Source organism: Oncorhynchus tshawytscha, linkage group LG08, assembly GCF_018296145.1.
Source record: "Oncorhynchus tshawytscha isolate Ot180627B linkage group LG08, Otsh_v2.0, whole genome shotgun sequence".
NCBI classification, from domain to species: domain Eukaryota; kingdom Metazoa; phylum Chordata; class Actinopteri; order Salmoniformes; family Salmonidae; genus Oncorhynchus; species Oncorhynchus tshawytscha.
The window spans coordinates 63,462,183-63,481,997 of NC_056436.1; the positions used below are offsets into that span (position 1 = coordinate 63,462,183).

Genomic DNA, 19,815 nt, shown 5'->3' on the forward strand with positions numbered 1-19,815 from the left:
ATATAATTAAATCCATTTTAATCCAACTTTGTAACATAAAACAATGTGAAGAAATCCATATGGGGTGTAGACCTTCTATAGGCTCTGTATCTGAGGTGCAGAGGGATTTTGCAGCGTTAGTGTCCATGCTGCTGAAAATGTAAACTCAGTTTTATGAAAAATCCCAAACTACACAGAACAAAAATATAAACACAACATGTAAAGTGCTGGTCCCATGTTTCATGAACTGTAATGAAAGATTCCAGAAATGTTCCATATGCACAAAAATCTTATTTCTCCCAAATGGTTTGCAAAAATGTGTTTACATCCCTGTTAGTGAGCATTGGGGGGGGGGCTAAGGCATATTTCTGTCTGTAATAAAAGCCATTTTGTAGGGGAAAACACTCGTTCTGATTGGCTGGGCCTGGCTCCCCAGTAAGTGGACCTGGCTGCCAAGTGGGTTGGCCTATGCCCTCCAAGGCCGAACCAAGGCTGCACCCCTGCCCAGTCATCTGAAATCCATAGAATATGCCCTAATGAATGTATTTCATTTGACTGATTTCCTTATATGAACTGTTACTCAGCAAAATCATTGAAATTGTTTCATGTTGGGTTTATATTTTTATTCGGTATATTTTTGGCATAATCACCTTCCTACCCCAACTTATTTGCATACTTTTCAGGGCATTGCTCTGACTGAATGGAGTGTTGATTTAAAAAAAAAATTTGGTGGAATACTATTTATCTACATTATATTATTTTGGATTAAGGGTGTGTCGACGTTTTTGAACCCAGGATGGGGCACAAAGTAATCTCGGTGACAGGTCTGGTCTGCGGCTTTGCTTTCTTTCTTGTAATGCTGCACTCCGTCGTTTTGTCCGTATGATTTGAGCTGATTCAAAGATTGTCGATGGTTTTCATTTGATTAGTTATTTGTTCTGTTTTTTTTGTACAACTACTTCTTGTGTTTTATGTAGTTAATCCTGACCGGGGACTAAATCTATCCAGTTGATCAAGCATACAGGCAAGCAGGAGTTCTATTGAAAAAATGTTGGCACGTCTTTAAGTTAAAATGTGGTTGCTCTTAGGATTGTGGCCTGTTGGCATGACGGCCTATTTGGACAGGGGTTACAAAAGAGAAATCCTGTATGTGGAGAGCTAGCGTATCTAAACAGAGTGACGAGAGAAGTGGCGTTTGGGGTTAGAACGTCTGAAATGCAGCGGCCTTGCTGTGCCGCTGTCCATGGTACTGAAGTCCAAGTATAAACCAGAAGGGTTTACTATTTATTCATCGTTGTTTGACTATCATCATTTCCACCCATTGCCATACTCTCTGTTCTTGCGTATTGCGCTAATGAATGTGTGTTGACAAAAAAAAACAGCACTATAAATCTGAAATTTGCAACGTATTTCTTCCACATAATCTATATCTCGTGAAAAAAAGCGTGGGATCGGTTTCCATATCCTTTCTGTTCCTGTGTGGCTTTTTATCGTTTCCTGGTTCTATTTGGTTATTTTCATAAGTTACGGGGGATTTTATATTCAATTGTTCAGTAATCAATCATGCAGACCACTTATTGACTTTCTTATGACGGCTTTTCCTGAAATATATATTCAGAATTATTCCTGTTACTATGTGTACTTTTTAAAGATTACTCACAGTGTCGCTGTTCACCAGCTGTGTTTGGATAGATCCAGTTATCCACCCACTGCTGTTGTTACAAGGCTCGGGTATTCGGTTTTCATTCCGCATTTGAAATTATTGGACACGGTCAAATTGCAGATTTTATGGATGTTATTTTCATCAGACTTCCTGCTTTTGTGGAATACAATTTATCTACATTATTATTTTGGATTAAGGGTGTATCGACGTTTTTAATCTCAGGATGGGTCACAAAGGAATATCGGTGACAGGTCTGGTCTGCAGCGTTGCTTTCTTTCTTCTACCGCTGCACTCGGCCAATGGAGACGTGAGCTATTCTTTTCCGGAGGAGATGAAACGCGGATCTGTGTTTGGAAATATAGCCAAGGATCTCGGACTGGAGGCGAGCAGACTTTCCGCTCGTAAGGCCCGTATTGATACCGAAGGGAACAGTAAACGTTACTGTGACATTCATCTGAGTACCGGAGAATTGATTGTTACGGAGAGGATTGACAGAGAGGGGCTTTGTGGCAAGAAGGCTTCGTGTGTTTTAAAACAGGAACTTGTGTTGGAGAATCCTTTGGAGCTTCACCGTATTAGTCTTCATGTTCAAGATATAAATGATAATTCTCCACAATTCACAGAGGATTTCATTAAATTTGAAATAGGAGAATCCGCAGACAAGGGGGCTCGTTTTTCTCTAGACGAGGCCCACGACGCAGATATAGGACAGAATATGGTTCAGAGTTATACACTAGAAAGAAACGAAAATTTCGTTATAAATGTTAATACTAAAACAGGGGGACGCAAATACGCCGAATTAGTATTAGACAAAGAGCTAGATCGTGAACAACAACACGACTTGAAATTATTGCTTACAGCTGTAGATGGGGGCACTCCGCAGAGATCAGGTACTGTAGTCATACACGTCACTGTACTGGATGCTAACGATAACGCCCCAGTGTTTAACCAGGCCGTCTATAAAGCCAGTCTGCCTGAAAACTCTCCTTTAAATACTGTAGTGGTTACAGTGAGAGCTACAGATGCAGATGAGGGAGCAAATGGCGAAGTAACATACAACTTTGACCATGTTTCAGATGAATATGTACATTTATTCTCTCTAGATCACAAAACAGGTGAAGTAAGAATTATTGGGAAAGTTGACTATGAGGAGGCGTCATCTTATGAATTACAAATAAGGGCTAAGGATGGGGCAGGTTTAACATCATATTCTTTTTTAATTATTGAAATCACTGATGTTAATGACAACGCTCCTGTGATTTATCTACAATCTCTAACTAACCCCATACCTGAGAACGCGTCACCTGGTACAGAGGTGGGCATCATTAACGTGCAGGATAGAGACTCTGAGAATAACCGGCTGGTCCGCTGCTCCATTCAGCAAAACCTTCCCTTTAAGCTGGTGCCATCCATCAAAAACTACTATTCTCTGGTGACCACGGGCGAACTGGACCGTGAACTAGTGTCTGATTACAACATCACAATCACTGCCACTGACGAGGGCTCTCCACCTCTGTCCTCCTCTAAAAGTGTTCAGTTATCTGTAGCTGACGTCAACGACAACCCACCTGTGTTTGAGGAACAGTCCCATGAAGCCCACGTGACTGAAAATAACAAACCCGGTTCTTCCTTACGTTCAGTTACTGCACGGGACCCAGACTGGAGACAGAACGGAACAGTGATTTATTCTCTCTTACCTGGTGAGGTGGACGGTGTCCCAGTGTCCTCATTATTATCCGTTAACGGAGACACGGGGGTGATCCACGCTGTGAGGTCGTTTGATTATGAACAGCTCAGGAGTTTTAAAGTCCACGTGGTGGCTAGAGACAACGGTTTTCCTCCACTCAGCAGCAACGTCACGGTCAGTGTGTTCATAACGGATGTGAATGACAACTCTCCTCAGATACTATACCCCGCCCCAGAGGGGAACTCCTTCATGACGGAGCTGGTCCCCAAAGATGCGCACGGAGGCTCCCTGGTTTCCAAGGTGATTGCGGTGGACGCGGACTCCGGCCAGAATGCCTGGCTGTCCTATCAAATATTCAAATCCACTGTTCAGGGACTTTTCACTATTGGTCTCCATAGCGGAGAGATCAGGACACAGCGGGACATTTCTGAATCTGACAGCATGAAACAGAACCTCATTGTGTCAGTGAAAGATAACGGACAGCCCTCTCTCTCTGCCACCTGTACAATTTATTTAGTGATTTCTGATAACTTGGCTGAAGTGCCAGAACTAAAAGATGTATCTTATGATGAGAGCAATTCCAAACTCACCTCTTATCTGATCATCGCGCTGGTGTCTGTCTCCACCTTTTTCCTCACCTTCATCATTGTCATCCTGGCCGTGAGGTTTTGCCGCAGGAGAAAGCTTAGACTGTTGTTTGACGGAGCGGTCGCCATCCCCAGTGCCTATCTCCCTCCCAACTATGCAGAGGGGGATGGAGTGGGAACTCTCCGCAGCACCTACAATTTTGATGCATACCTGACGACAGGTTCGCGCACAAGTGACTTCAAGTTCGTCACATCTTACAGTGACAACACACTGCCCACGGACCAGACTCTGAGAAAAACTCCATCAGACTTTGCTGAAGAATTTGACAACTCCGATGGGTCCCCTCCAGAGGTAGGCCTTCTTTGTAAATAAAAAATAGTATCTTGTTGTGTGTTCCACATTTTCAGTTAAGACACGTTTTAAAACAATTCGAGCTAAAATTAGAGTAGTGATGCTATGTAAAATACATTTAAAATTAGAGTAGTGATGCTATGTAAAATACATTTAAAATTAGAGTAGTGATGCTATGTAAAATACATTTAGAATTAGAGTAGTGATGCTATGTAAAATACATTTAAAATTAGAGTAGTGATGCTATGTAAAATACATTTAAAATTAGAGTAGTGATGCTATGTAAAATACATTTAAAATTAGAGTAGTGATGCTATGTAAAATACATTTAAAATTAGAGTAGTGATGCTATGTAAAATACATTTAAAATTAGAGTAGTGATGCTGTGTAAAATACATTTAAAATTAGAGTAGTGATGCTATGTAAAATTTTAAAATTAGAGTAGTGATGCTATGTAAAATACATTTAGAATTAGAGTAGTGATGCTATGTAAAATACATTTAAAATTAGAGTAGTGATGCTATGTAAAATACATTTAAAATTAGAGTAGTGATGCTATGTAAAATACATTTAAAATTAGAGTAGTGATGCTATGTAAAATACATTTAAAATTAGAGTAGTGATGCTATGTAAAATACATTTAGAATTAGAGTAGTGATGCTATGTAAAATACATTTAAAATTAGAGTAATGATGCTGTGTAAAATACATTTAAAATTAGAGTAGTGATGCTGTGTAAAATACATTTATAATTAGAGTAGTGATGCTATGTAAAATACATTTAAAATTAGAGTAGTGATGCTATGTAAAATACATTTAAAATTAGAGTAGTGATGCTATGTAAAATACATTTAAAATTAGAGTAGTGATGCTATGTAAAATACATTTAGAATTAGAGTAGTGATGCTATGTAAAATACATTTAAAATTAGAGTAGTGATGCTATGTAAAATACATTTAAAATTAGAGTAGTGATGCTATGTAAAATACATTTAAAATTAGAGTAGTGATGCTATGTAAAATACATTTAAAATTAGAGTAGTGATGCTATGTAAAATACATTTAAAATTAGAGTAGTGATGCTATGTAAAATACATTTAAAATTAGAGTAGTGATGCTATGTAAAAGTGATGCATTAAAATACATTTAAAATTAGAGTAGTGATGCTATGTAAAATACATTTAAAATTAGAGTAGTGATGCTATGTAAAATACATTTAAAATTAGAGTAGTGATGCTATTTACATTTAAAATTAGAGTAGTGATGCTATGTAAAATACATTTAAAATTAGAGTAATGATGCTATGTAAAATACATTTAGAATTAGAGTAGTGATGCTATGTAAAATACATTTAAATTAGAGTAGTGATGCTATGTAAAATACATTTAGAATTAGAGTAGTGATGCTATGTAAAATACATTTAAAATTAGTAGTAGTGATGCTATGTAAAATACATTTAAAATTAGAGTAGTGATGCTATGTAAAATACATTTAAAATTAGAGTAGTGATGCTATGTAAAATACATTTAAAATTAGAGTAGTGATGCTATGTAAAATACATTTAAAATTAGAGTAGTGATGCTATGTAAAATACATTTAAAATTAGAGTAGTGATGCTATGTAAAATACATTTAAAATTAGAGTAGTGATGCTATGTAAAATACATTTAAAATTTTAGAGTAGTGATGCTATGTAAAATGATTTAAAATTATGTAAAATACATTTAAAATTAGAGTAGTGATGCTATGTAAAATACATTTAAAATTAGAGTAGTGATGCTATGTAAAATACATTTAAAATTAGAGTAGTGATGCTATGTAAAATACATTTAAAATTAGAGTAGTGATGCTATGTAAAATACATTTAAAATTAGAGTAGTGATGCTATGTAAAATACATTTAAAATTAGAGTAGTGATGCTATGTAAAATACATTTAAAATTAGAGTAGTGATGCTATGTAAAATACATTTAAAATTAGAGTAGTGATGCTATGTAAAATACATTTAAAATTAGAGTAGTGATGCTATGTAAAATACATTTAAAATTAGATGTAGTGATGCTATGTAAAATACATTTAAAATTAGAGTAGTGATGCTATGTAAAATACATTTAAAATTAGAGTATGATGCTATGTAAAATACATTTAGAATTAGAGTAGTGATGCTAAAATACATTTAAAATTAGTGATGCTATGTAAAATACATTTAAAATTAGAGTAGTGATGCTATGTAAAATACATTTAAAATTAGAGTAGTGATGCTATGTAAAAATACTATTAAAATAATTTAAAATTAGAGTAGTGATGCTATGTAAAATACATTTAAAATTAGAGTAGTGATGCTATGTAAAATACATTTAAAATTAGAGTAGTGATGCTATGTAAAATACATTTAAAATTAGAGTAGTGATGCTATGTAAAATACATTTAAAATTAGAGTAGTGATGCTATGTAAAAAAATACATTTAGAATTAGAGTAGTGATGCTATGTAAAATACATTTAAAATTAGAGTAGTGATGCTATGTAAAATACATTTAAAATTAGAGTAGTGATGCTATGTAAAATACATTTAAAATTAGAGTAGTGATGCTATGTAAAATACATTTAAAAGTTAGAAAATACATTTAAAATAGTGATGCTATGTAAAATACATTTAAAATTAGAGTAGTGATGCTATGTAAAATACATTTAAAATTAGAGTAGTGATGCTATGTAAAATACATTTAAAATTAGAGTAGTGATGCTATGTAAAATACATTTAAAATTAGAGTAGTGATGCTATGTAAAATACATTTAAAATTAGAGTAGTGATGCTATGTAAAATACATTTAAAATTAGAGTAGTGATGCTATGTAAAATACATTTAAAATTAGAGTAGTGATGCTATGTAAAATACATTTAAAATTAGAATTAGTAAAATACATTTAAAATTAGAGTAGTGATGCTATGTAAAATACATTTAAAATTAGAGTAGTGATGCTATGTAAAATACATTTAAAATTAGAGTAGTGATGCTATGTAAAATACATTTAAAATTAGAGTAGTGATGCTATGTAAAATACATTTAAAATTAGAGTAGTGATGCTATGTAAAATACATTTAAAATTAGAGTAGTGATGCTATGTAAAATACATTTAAAATTAGAGTAGTGATGCTATGTAAAATACATTTAAAATTAGAGTAGTGATGCTATGTAAAATACATTTAAAATTAGAGTAGTGATGCTATGTAAAATACATTTAAAATTAGAGTAGTGATGCTATGTAAAATACATTTAGAATTAGAAGTGATGCTATGTAAATTACATTTAAAATTAGAGTGATGCTATGTAAAATACATTTAAAAATTAGAGTAGTGATGCTATGTAAAATACATTTAAAATTAGAGTAGTGATGCTATTTAAAATAGTGATGCTATTTAAAATTAGAGTAGTGATGCTATGTAAAATACATTTAGAATTAGAGTAGTGATGCTATGTAAAATACATTTAAAATTAGAGTAGTGATGCTATGTAAAATACATTTAAAATTAGAGTAGTGATGCTATGTAAAATACATTTAAAATTAGAGTAGTGATGCTATGTAAAATACATTTAAAATTAGAGTAGTGATGCTATGTAAAATACATTTAGAATTAGAGTAGTGATGCTATGTAAAATACATTTAGAATTAGAGTAGTGATGCTATGTAAAATACATTTAAAATTAGAGTAGTGATGCTATGTAAAATACATTTAAAATTAGAGTAGTGATGCTATGTAAAATACATTTAAAATTAGAAAATACATTTAAAATAGTGATGCTATGTAAAATACATTTAGAATTAGAGTAGTGATGCTATGTAAAATACATTTAAAATTAGAGTAGTGATGCTATGTAAAATACATTTAGAATTAGAGTAGTGATGCTATGTAAAATACATTTAAAATTAGAGTAGTGATGCTATGTAAAATACATTTAAAATTAGAGTAATGATGCTATGTAAAATAGATTTAAAATTAGAGTAGTGATGCTATGTAAAATACATTTAGAATTAGAGTAGTGATGCTATGTAAAATACATTTTTTCCTGATGATTTGTTTTTTACAGCAGTACTTCAATATCACAACTTGTCTATAGGTAATGTGTTAGTGATCCAAGGTTTGACGTAATGTGTTAGTGATCCAGGTTTGACGTAATTTGTTAGTGATCCTAGGTTTGACGTAATGTGTTAGTGATCCAGGTTTGACGTAATGTGTTAGTGATCCAGGTCTGACTTGTAATGAAGCATTTTAGATCCTCATTTAGATCCCCTCAGCTGAAGTGAGAACTACTGAGGCGCTGATGTACAGTTGCTGATGGATATTTTTAGTTGTGATAAGATTTGTGATTTTGTTATTTTTTGATGAATTGATTGGTTGGATTTTTCACATACACAGTGCAGCGTTTTGAGTTCACTGAAAATGGGTTGATATAGGAGTTTTGCTCTGTTGGAATAGGCTTATTTGGAAAAAGGTTAGAAAATAAAAAAGTACTGTCTGTGGAGAAGTGGTGTGAGCGTATCTGATTTGCGGCTTGAGCCTCAGTGTTGCTGTCCATGGTGCTGAACATGCAGAAAATCCAACATAAGGCCAGGAGCGTTTACTCCGATTCATCGCTACTTGACTGTCCTCACCTTCCTTCTTTCCCATAGGCTACTCTCTGTTTTTTTGTTTGTGCATTCTGACGATAGTGTCGACTAAAATAGTAACATAACATGTCATTTGCTGTGTAGGTAGCCCATACACGTTCTCCCCGAAGTGTCATAACCTTTTCTAAGGTGTTCCTTTCAGCTAGACCAAACTTAACTCAATGCTGTGAGCATGATTTCAATGCTATGGTTTATGTTTTAGGCTTTTTAATGTTGTTTTCTGTGTATTTCTATTAGGTTATTTTGCAACAAGGAATTACATTTATTTATGGTTTGAAAGATGTAGACCTACATTAGTAGGCTACACATTATTCAATCATGCCGGCTACAAATTTAGCTTCCTATTACGACTTGACCTGAAATACAGATATAGAAGAATGTATGTTGACATGTGTAATTTCTGAAGAGTACTGACTGTGTCGCTGTTCACCAGCTGTGTTTGGATAGATCCAGTTCTCCACCCACTGGTGTTGTAACAAGACTCGGGTGTTCGGGTGCCATTAAGCTGCGGAAAAGACTGGACACGGTCAGATTGCTTGAACATTTTGAGGATATTATTTTCATCAAGCTGAATATTTTTGTGGAATACTATTTGTTTACATTGTATTATCAAGGCTATATTGTGTTTTGACGTTTTAATCCCAGGATGGGGCACAAAGGAATCTCGGTGACAGGTCTGGTCTGCAGCGTTGCTTTCTTTCTTCTACCGCTGCACTCCGCCTATGGAGACGTGAGCTATTCTGTTCCGGAGGAGATGAAACGTGGATCTGTTATTGGAAATATAGCCAAAGATATCGGGCTTGTGGCGAGCAGACTTTCCGCTCGTAAGGCCCGTGTTGATCCCGATGGGAACCGTAAACGTTACTGTGACATTAATCTGAGTTCCGGAGATCTGATTGTTGCGGAGAGAATTGACAGAGAGGGGCTTTGTGGCAAGAAGGCTTCGTGTGTTTTAAACCAGGAACTTGTGTTGGAGAATCCTTTGGAGGTGCAACGTATTAGTCTTCATGTTCAAGATATAAATGATAATTCTCCGCAATTTAAGGACGAAGTGATTAAAATTGAAATGAGGGAATCAGCAGACAAAGGCGCTCGTTTTTTACTTGATCAGGCACACGATGCAGATTTAGGACAGAATGCAGTGCAAAGGTACACTTTACAAAAAAATGACAATTTTCTATTGACCGTTGATAGTCATACTGTTGAGCTTGTTCTAGAGAAGGAGCTTGATCGTGAACAAAGCAATGAAATCAAAGTATTGCTTACAGCTGTAGATGGGGGCACTCCGCAGAGATCAGGTACTGTAGTCATACACGTCACTGTACTAGATGCTAACGATAACGCCCCAGTGTTTAGCCAGGCCGTCTATAAAGCCAGTCTGCCTGAAAACTCCCCTTTAGATACTGTAGTGGTTACAGCGAGTGCTGCAGATGCAGATGAGGGAGTGAATGGGGAAGTTACCTATGACTTCGCTCACGTGTCAGAGGAAGATGACAAATTATTTTCTATCGACCGGAAGACTGGAGAAATACGAGTGATCGGCACAATTGATTTTGAAGAAATGTCATATTTTGAACTGCGCATCAAAGCAAAGGATGGTTTAGGGTTAGCATCATATGTCAAAGTCATAATAGACATCACAGATGTTAATGACAACAATCCTTCGATTTATATACAATCTTTGACTAACCCCATACCTGAGAACGCGTCACCTGGTACAGAGGTGGGCATCATTAACGTGCAGGATAGAGACTCTGAGAATAACCGACGGGTCCGCTGCTCCATTCAGCAAAACCTTCCCTTTAAGCTGGTGCCTTCCATCAAAAACTACTATTCTCTGGTGACCACGGGCGAACTGGACCGAGAACTAGTGTCTGATTACAACATTACAATCACTGCCACCGACGAGGGCTCTCCACCTCTGTCCTCCTCTAAAAGTGTTCAGTTATCTGTAGCTGACGTCAACGACAACCCACCTGTGTTTGAGGAACAGTCCTATAAAGCCCACGTGACTGAAAATAACAAACCCGGCAACTCCGTGTGTTCCGTTACTGCACGGGACCCAGACTGGAGACAGAACGGGACAGTGATTTATTCTATCTTACCTGGTGAGGTGAACGGTGTTCCGGTGTCCTCGTTTTTATCCGTTAATGGAGACACGGGGTGATCCACGCTGTGAGGTCGTTTGATTATGAGCAGTTCAAGAGTTTTAAAGTCCACGTGGTGGCCAGAGACAACGGTTCTCCTCCACTCAGCAGCAACGTCACGGTCAGTGTGTTCATAACGGACATGAATGACAACTCTCCTCAGATACTATACCCCGCCCCAGAGGGGAACTCCTTCATGACCGATCTGGTCCCCAAAGTTGCACACCGGGGCTCTCTGGTTTCCAAGGTGATTGCGGTGGACGCGGACTCTGGCCAGAACGCCTGGCTGTCCTATCATATAGTCAAATCAACTGATCCGGGACTTTTCACTATAGGTCTCCACAGTGGAGAGATCAGGACACAGCGGGACATTTCTGAATCTGACAGCATGAAACATAACTTTATTGTGTCAGTGAAAGATAACGGACAGCCCTCTCTCTCTGCCACCTGTAGCATGTATTTAGTGATTTCTGATAACTTGGCTGAAGTGCCAGAACTGAAAGATATCTCGTATGATGAGAGCAATTCCAAACTCACCTCTTATCTGATCATCGCGCTGGTGTCCGTCTCCACCTTTTTCCTCACCTTCATTATTGTCATCCTGGCCGTGAGGTTTTGCCGCAGGAGAAAGCCCAGACTGTTGTTTGATGGAGCGGTCGCCATTCCCAGCGCGTATCTCCCTCCCAACTACGCAGAGGGGGATGGAGTGGGAACCCTACGCAGCACTTACAATTATGACGCATACCTGACGACAGGTTCGCGCACAAGTGACTTCAAGTTCGTCACATCTTACAGTGACAACACGCTGCCTGCGGACCAGACTCTGAGAAAAACTCCAACAGACTTTGCTGAAGAACTTGACGATTCCAACGGGTCCCCCCCAGAGGTAGGCCTTTATTGTAAACAAAATTAATCCTACGATGCGTTGTACAATTTTTTTCCCCCATAGAGAATCACCTGTTTCATGGCAGTGCATCATTATCCCATGTTTATACACTGTTAGTCCTTTCTATAATTTCAACAGAAAATAAACACAAGGTTGCACTGCATTATGGGTAAAATGCTGACAAATATTCTTATTAATTGTAATTGGAAGTGTCCTGTAAAACATATTTCTTATAAATAATGGTTCTTGCCAACTGTAGATGACTATTTTCAGTTTCAGGTGCCAACCTCATGCTCTGGGTTGCATGCATAAAGCTCAGACTCTGAACCCTCTTACTCCGAATAGATTTGCCCCTGATCATATATCTAAGGTTGTGCCCAATCCCATTTTTAAATCCATCTCCCTCTCTGTCTTTGTCTCTCTCTCCCTCAACACCCATCTCACACACACAGTCACTCAATATAATGAGTTTTGAATCAGTGTGGTAATGAAACGTTTCTTTGGATACAAGCATTGTTGTTTTTACAATATTGTACAATAAAACTAACAGCAATGTACCATGTTCATTATTTACAGCAAAAAGTCATGAATCGCAATGCAATCTGGGTGAATTTAGGCGTAACTGGTAAATGATACCGTCAATTCCAATGAAACATTGGTGTAACAGTACGTTACTGTAAAGAAGTACTGTATTTAAAATGGTACTATAATTCCACCACAAAGAATATATTACCCTACCATATGTTTGGATGGTAAAAACATTTTTACCACAAGTGGGTATGGTTGATTCTGGCTCATGAACACATTTTGAGGTGTGCCTTGTAAGACACGACATTTGTTGCACCCGTGAGTGAGAGTGGTGTACCAAATTAACATATATATGTGGTGGTAGTGCCACAACAATTAAATATGTAGAGGGGACAGATTGGAGTGGCAGCAAGCCTCAAAGTATTTGTTATGTCCTTGGTCTGTTTTTCCCTGTAGTCACTGAATATTTGGAAGTCTTTGTTAAATGCAAGTGATTTTGAAGACCAATTATTCATATACATTTGATACCCTGTAATATGAAAACACATTATTACATAGCAGCCAACCTGCTTGTACCAATCCCATGCAATTACACTAAACTACTGTAAGATTCAAAGCTGCCTCTCCTCATTCAATTGAATTAATTCATTCAACAATCCATCCATTCATTCATTACAATTACCGTAAAAATATTAGTACGAGTATTGTACTGTAAAACAGATTACAGTAATATGCTGTAAATGTACAGCATTATACTGGCAACAGAGTAAATTACTGTAATTAAATATTAGCTGTGTTGCTGTAATGATTACAGTAGGCTCATTTACAGTATACTTCTGTATTGTATATTGTATACTGTAAAGCATTTAAAATTTCAGTATTTGTCTGACAACACTGCTGACAGTATAAATCTGTAAATTTACAGGGAAATGTTTGACACTGTACAGGCAAGTTGATAGGTTCCATATTTGATGTAATTTGTCATGTAGGCTCTTAGATGATTGTTTTGACCTCTTCAGTTGAAGCGAGAAACATTGGGGTTAAATATATTGTATATACAGTACCAGTAAACATTTTGGAGTCACCTACTCATTCCAGGGTTTTTCTTTATTTTTACTATTTTCTACATTGTAGAATAATAGTGAAGACATCAAAACTATGAAATAGCACATAAGGAATCATGTAGTAAACAAAAGAGTGTTGAACAAATCAAAATATATTATATATTTTAGATTCTTTAAAGTAGCCACCATTTGCCTTGATGACAGCTTTGCACACTCTTGGCCTTCTCTCAACCAGCTTCATGAGGTAGTCACCTGTAATGCATTTCAATTAACAGGTGTGCCTTGTTAAAAGTTAATTTGTGGAATGTATTTCCTTCTTAATGCGTTTGAGCCAATCAGTTGTATTGTGACAAGGTAGGGGTGGTATACAGAAGATAGCCCTATTTGGTAAAATACCAAGTACAGATTATGGCAAGAATAGTTCAAATAAGCAAAGAGAAATGACAGTCCATCATTACTTTAAGATATGAAGGTTAATTAATGAGGAGCATTTCAAGAACTATAATGAAACTGGCTCTCATCAGGAAAGGAAGACCCAGAGTTACCTATGCTGGAAATTATACATTTATTAGAGTTAACCTCACCTCAGATTGCAGCCCAAATAAATGCTTCACATATTTCAAGTAACAGACACATCTCAACATCAACTGTCCAGAGGACACTGTGTGAATCAGGCCTTCATGGTCGAATTGCTACAAAGTAACCACTACTAAAGGACACCAATAGTAAGAAGAGACTTGCTTGGGCCAAGAAACACGAGCAATGGACATTAGACAGGTGGAAATCTGTCCTTTGGTCTGATGAGTCCACATTTGAGATTGTTGGTTCCAACCACCATGTCTTTGTGAGAGATGCAGAGTAGGTGAACGGGTGATCTCCGCGTGTGTGGTTCCTGCCGTGAAGCATGGAGGAAGAGGTGTGATGGTGTGGGGGTGCTTTGCTGATGATACTGTCAGTGATTTATTTAGAATTCAAGGCACACTTAACCAGCATGGCTACCACAACATTCTGCAACATTACTCCATCCCATCTGGTTTGTGCTTAGTGGGGCTATACTTTGTTTTTCAACAGGACAATGACCCAATACGCTTCCAGGCTGTGTAAGGGCTATTTGACCAAGAAGGAGAGTGATGGACTGCTGCATCAGATGACCTGGCCTCCACAATCACCCGACCTCAACCCAATTGAGATGGTTTGGGATGAGTTGGACCGCAGAGTGAAGGAAAAGCAGCCAACAAATGCTCAGCGTGTGTGGGAACTCCTTCAAGAATGTTGGAAAAGCATTCCTCATGAAGCTGGTAGAGAGAATGCCAAGAGTGTACAAAGCTGCCAGCAACGCAAAGGGTGGTTACTTTGAAGAATCTAAAATCTAAAATATATTTAGATTTGTTTAACACTATTTTGGTTTCAACATGATTCCACATGGGTTATTTCATTATTCTACATTGTAGAAAACAGTAAAAAATAAAGAAAAACCCTTGAATGAGTTGGTGTGTCCAAATTTGGACTGGTACTGTATATCTGAAACGGGTTGAACAGGCCGTGGCTCGGGTGGGGGGTCCCTGATGATCTTCTTGGCCTTCCTGCGACACCTGGTGTTGTAGATGTCCTGGAGGGCAGGCAGTGTGCATCCAATTGTGCGTTCGGCTGCACGTATCACCCTCTGAAACTCCTTTCTGGCTGTGGTGGTAGAGTTGCCGTACCAGGTTATGATGCAGCCCAATCTATGATCAGGGGCAACCCTGTTTGGGGTAAGGGGGTTCAGAGGTGGTAAAAGACACAGCAGGACAGTTAGGGCAGTAGAGCATCCAGGAGAGAGAAGACAGCGCAGCATCCAGTGTTCCTCATCGGGCTCCGTAACAATCCTCCTCAGTTCTGATTTGTCAGCTCATCTCACCCCTAGGATAAGCATAGAAAAAGAAAGAATAGAATGAGAGATAGAGAGCACCAGGGCTGTTACTCTGTGGGTAAAAAGACAGGGACAAGGGACATATCAAGCTGGTGTCGTGTGAATAGGTACTTACCTCACTAGAGGTCTTCAGTCAAACTCAGTGAGCTCTTGGGAGAATGGGGCACGGTAGGGGTTGACAACAAACAGAGGGCTTCCTCCGGGCCACGTTGTCATGCACTTTGTCCCGTCTTCAGGGTTCATCATCTTGGGTTGATTCAAACCTACAGCACATATCCTACATAGTTTATGAAATCATTTGAGGCATTGAACAAACACAAATAAGAAAGATATATATACCTACTTCAAACCCTAGCTAACTATTACAACATTGCTATAGGCTACGCAATATCACATTATTTTATCAGACTCACATGTCCCTTTCTAGCTGTGTAACCAAACGTTTGCAAACTACTGGTAAAGTGAACAAGTTTAGCTAACACTGTACCATTATGGAACAATGTTTTTAAATTAAACAAATGGTTGGCGGAAGAGGCCATACAGACAGTCCTGGCATGAAAAATGATGATTTATGTTGCACAGATGAGAGCCAAGTGAACCGAATCCCACAGTGTTGTGACAGCTAAGGAGGACACTGTCCCGGTGGTATTGACATTTATGCTCTCCCCATTGAGTAAAATATACCACGGTAACATCTAGATGGCTACCAATATTAGTTATTCTTGTGTAGGCTGCTATCCTACTTGAAATGCTGTATAATTCAGGGAGGGGAAATAATTTTCCACGTGACTAGGTTCCACCACTGACCAGTGGTACTGCACCTTAGGTAGAAACAACGTGTTTTATGTGTATAATGTGGCCTGTCTATCTGAAAAAATATGGGTCATTTTTGAAACTGCTAGAAACAAACCATTATCTCTGTAGTAACAGTGGAAACATAGCAGTCATGAATCTGCACTCAGTCTATTCTGTATGGCGCTCCGGGGCAGGCACACAGCCTATAATCACAATCACTATTCTCTGGGTGATGTTTTTCTAGGTCGCACTGCTAGATATTTACGAGCAATTTAGAGCAGACCAAAATGTATTTTGTCAGCTTGAGCTAGCTAGCCAGCTAGCAAACATTAGCCAGCTAGTTTAGCAAAGGAAACATGTGGTAATACAATGTTGGCTAGTTTAGCTAAGGAAACTTGCGGTAATACAATGTTGGCGCTAGTTTAGCTAAGGAAACATGTGGTAATACAATGTTGGCTAGTTTAGCTAAAGAAACATGTGGTAATACAATGTTGGCTAGTTTAGAAACATGTGGTAATACAATGTTGGCTAGTTTAGCTAAGGACACATGCGGTAATACAATGTTGGCTAACAATAAATATACTTATAAACAACTCAATTTACCTTCCCAGCAGCTGATAGAAATATTCTTTCACTTCATAGGCGCTTCAAGAAGATATTTACTAAAATCATCTGAGCTTTATGTGTCTCTCCCGACGGCATGAGGTTGGCGCCTGAAACTGATCATTTGAATCTACAGTGTATAAGCTATTACTGTAAAGAAATACAGTATATTAGACTAATTTTTAAAAGAGGCTTCCAATACAGTTCATTTTCAGCATTTTACCCATCATGCAGTTCAATCTACACCACATGGTGTGTAAATAAAATCACTGGGGAAGCCAAGCCAGAAGGAAAGCCATATTACATTCTTTGTGTTGTGATAATTGTGTTCTTTGCTCTATAATCTGTTAGTTCATATGTCTTGTGACTGTGATATATAGGCGTAAGGCCGAGACAATAAGAAGACACGGTGGCATAGAAAATTCAACCACACCTTGGTTTGATCACAAAACCAGACAGCAACCTCTGTCCGAAGTCCACAAAGCATTTGGCATGTAATAAACAGCTACATGGTCAATCAAGTTCATGTTTCCGACATTTTCCGACTACTGAAAAACTATTGATTTAGAACCATGGAGAGTTACTGCAAGTCACGAAGAAGACAGGAACTGCCTCCGCTAATTCCAGCACCATTTACACTTCAACATCATCAAATCACCTCTGCTTAGTCTAGTACAGTGACAACTAAAATATATCAAAAACTATTTAGTCCAATCAATGTAAGTTAAATATGATGTGGCAGGCTTCCCTTGCCTTCAATTCTACGGGCAGCAACAATGTCATACTATTTATGACCATTTATGACCAGACAGCATCAGTTAGATGGCCTACACATACAAAGACAGAGGGGCGCTGTTTTGCTTGCTCAGATGCTTTCTCCGGTGAGATACGTTCAGCCTCTTGCAAATCGAAGGAAAATTACAAAAACACACAGAGAAATATACATTATTTTAAATGTAAAAAAATAAATAATAATATTGGTCAATTTATTTTGTCTTTATTTGGCATCCATGAATACATGCCACTGCATATCTAGCAGCTGTTGTGTGTATGGAAATGTTTTGTAGATTTTGTTTTGTCCCATTTCAACAGATGTAAATTAACTTGGCTATCTTTCACCAGTTTCACCATTTCACCATTTTGCAGTATATTAACAATATCAGTGAATGATATAAAGTTCCATCTTGAGTTGATTGGTAGACCTACAGTAGATACAGGACAGCAGTTTAAAGCTACAGTCTGGGATCTGGGAATAATGATAATTTCATTTATTGTACTATTGATTATATTCTTGTATAAAATAATGTAGAAATGTACACCAAGGTAATTCTTTGTCATGCCTCATCTTAGCAGGATCAGATGGTGACAGGGGTCTCAGCAGGGTCAGACAGCCAGGGAAGACCAGTCTGTGATGGTGACAGGGGTCTCAGCAGGGTCAGGCAGCCAGGGAAGACCAGTCTGTGATGGTGACAGGGGTCTCAGCAGGGTCAGGCAGCCAGGGAAGACCAGTCTGTGATGGTGACAGGGGTCTCAGCAGGGTCAGGCAGCCAGGGAAGACCAGTCTGTGATGGTGACAGGGGTCTCAGCAGGGTCAGACAGCCAGGGAAGACCAGTCTGTGATGGTGACAGGGGTCTCAGCAGGGTCAGACAGCCAGGGAAGACCAGTCTGTGATGGTGACAGGGGTCTCAGCAGGGTCAGACAGCCAGGGAAGACCAGTCTGTGATGGTGACAGGGGTCTCAGCAGGGTCAGACAGCCAGGGAAGACCAGTCTGTGATGGTGACAGGGGTCTCAGCAGGGTCAGACAGCCAGGGAAGACCAGTCTGTGATGGTGACAGGGGTCTCAGCAGGGTCAGACAGCCAGGGAAGACCAGTCTGTGATGGTGACAGGGGTCTCAGCAGGGTCAGACAGCCAGGGAAGACCAGTCTGTGATGGTGACAGGGGTCTCAGCAGGGTCAGACAGCCAGGGAAGACCAGTCTGTGATGGTGACAGGGGTCTCAGCAGGGTCAGACAGCCAGGGAAGACCAGTCTGTGATGAAGCTGAGGTGATATTTTGCAGATACAACACTTTATTCACTCTGTGCAGCAAATACTGGACAAGCCAGAAAGATTTAAACTATTTTAAGGCAGTCTGACAATTGTCTGAAGTGGATTTCAGCTTAATCAAGGGTTGAAAGATGTGAGGAAGATCTGGGAAAAGCTATTGATGATCATGAATGGATACAGTTTTGTTTAAATGCCCAGTCATATAATCTCAGACATAAATGACTGCAGTTTAAGACCATCCATAGAACGTACCATATGTGAGTGAAACTGAATATTGTGCACTCATAAATGTCATTCCTGTGCTGGAGGTGTAAAGCACAAAAGAGGACCTATTTGCATATGTTAAGGAAACTGTATAACCTAGCATTTATAACGTCTAAGAAATGCATTGCCATTAATTGGAAGGTTGGTTATCCTCCCACAATGTCACAATAGATCACATAAATATCATGTTATGTATCATTAGATTAGATTTATTACAAGATTAAGGGTATACTGGGCAACTTTTACAAGGTCTGAATGACTTCTATGGAATACTGTATGACAAAAGGAGTCTGTATTGAAAACATGCCCACGTCAGGGGAGATACCTATTTTGTCTAATCCTAGCTGATGGGCTTCTCAGTCCTGGCCCTGGGGATCTGCCATCCTGTTGGTTGTCTCTCTGGCCTTGGTCTAACACACCTGAAACCAATAATGAATTTTTCACTAAGATCCTAAGGCTGAGTGGGGTATGTTGGGTTGGGGGCTGCAGGGTGGTGGACCACTAGGGGCAGGACGAGGTGACCCAGCTATATTGTGTGCTAGTAAAATTAACTCTGCAGTACTATTAGGGCTATGAGATGAATTATATGGAGGATGTGTTGTTTCTGTGTGTTAATGTACAGTATATGTGTAGGTGGATG

The 19,815-nt window shown here is 38.3% G+C and overlaps 2 protein-coding genes across 7 annotated transcripts in view; both read left to right on the forward strand.

The window, feature by feature from the left end:
- LOC112242181 (protocadherin gamma-C5-like) overlaps positions 1–19,815 on the forward strand; it is a 238,377-nt gene that overhangs the window by 52,349 nt on the left and 166,213 nt on the right. The window lies entirely within an intron of this gene.
- Positions 9,408–11,435, forward strand: LOC121846920 (protocadherin gamma-A10-like). The gene has a single exon (XM_042325803.1). It carries the CDS (start codon positions 9,579–9,581, stop codon positions 11,097–11,099), a length of 1,521 nt encoding a protein of 506 aa, XP_042181737.1. The 5' UTR covers positions 9,408–9,578; the 3' UTR covers positions 11,100–11,435.

Bases quoted from the DNA above. Each gene is read 5' to 3' on its own strand.
- LOC121846920 (XM_042325803.1), top strand. From the start codon at position 9,579: ATGGGGCACAAAGGAATCTCGGTGACAGGTCTGGTCTGCAGCGTTGCT.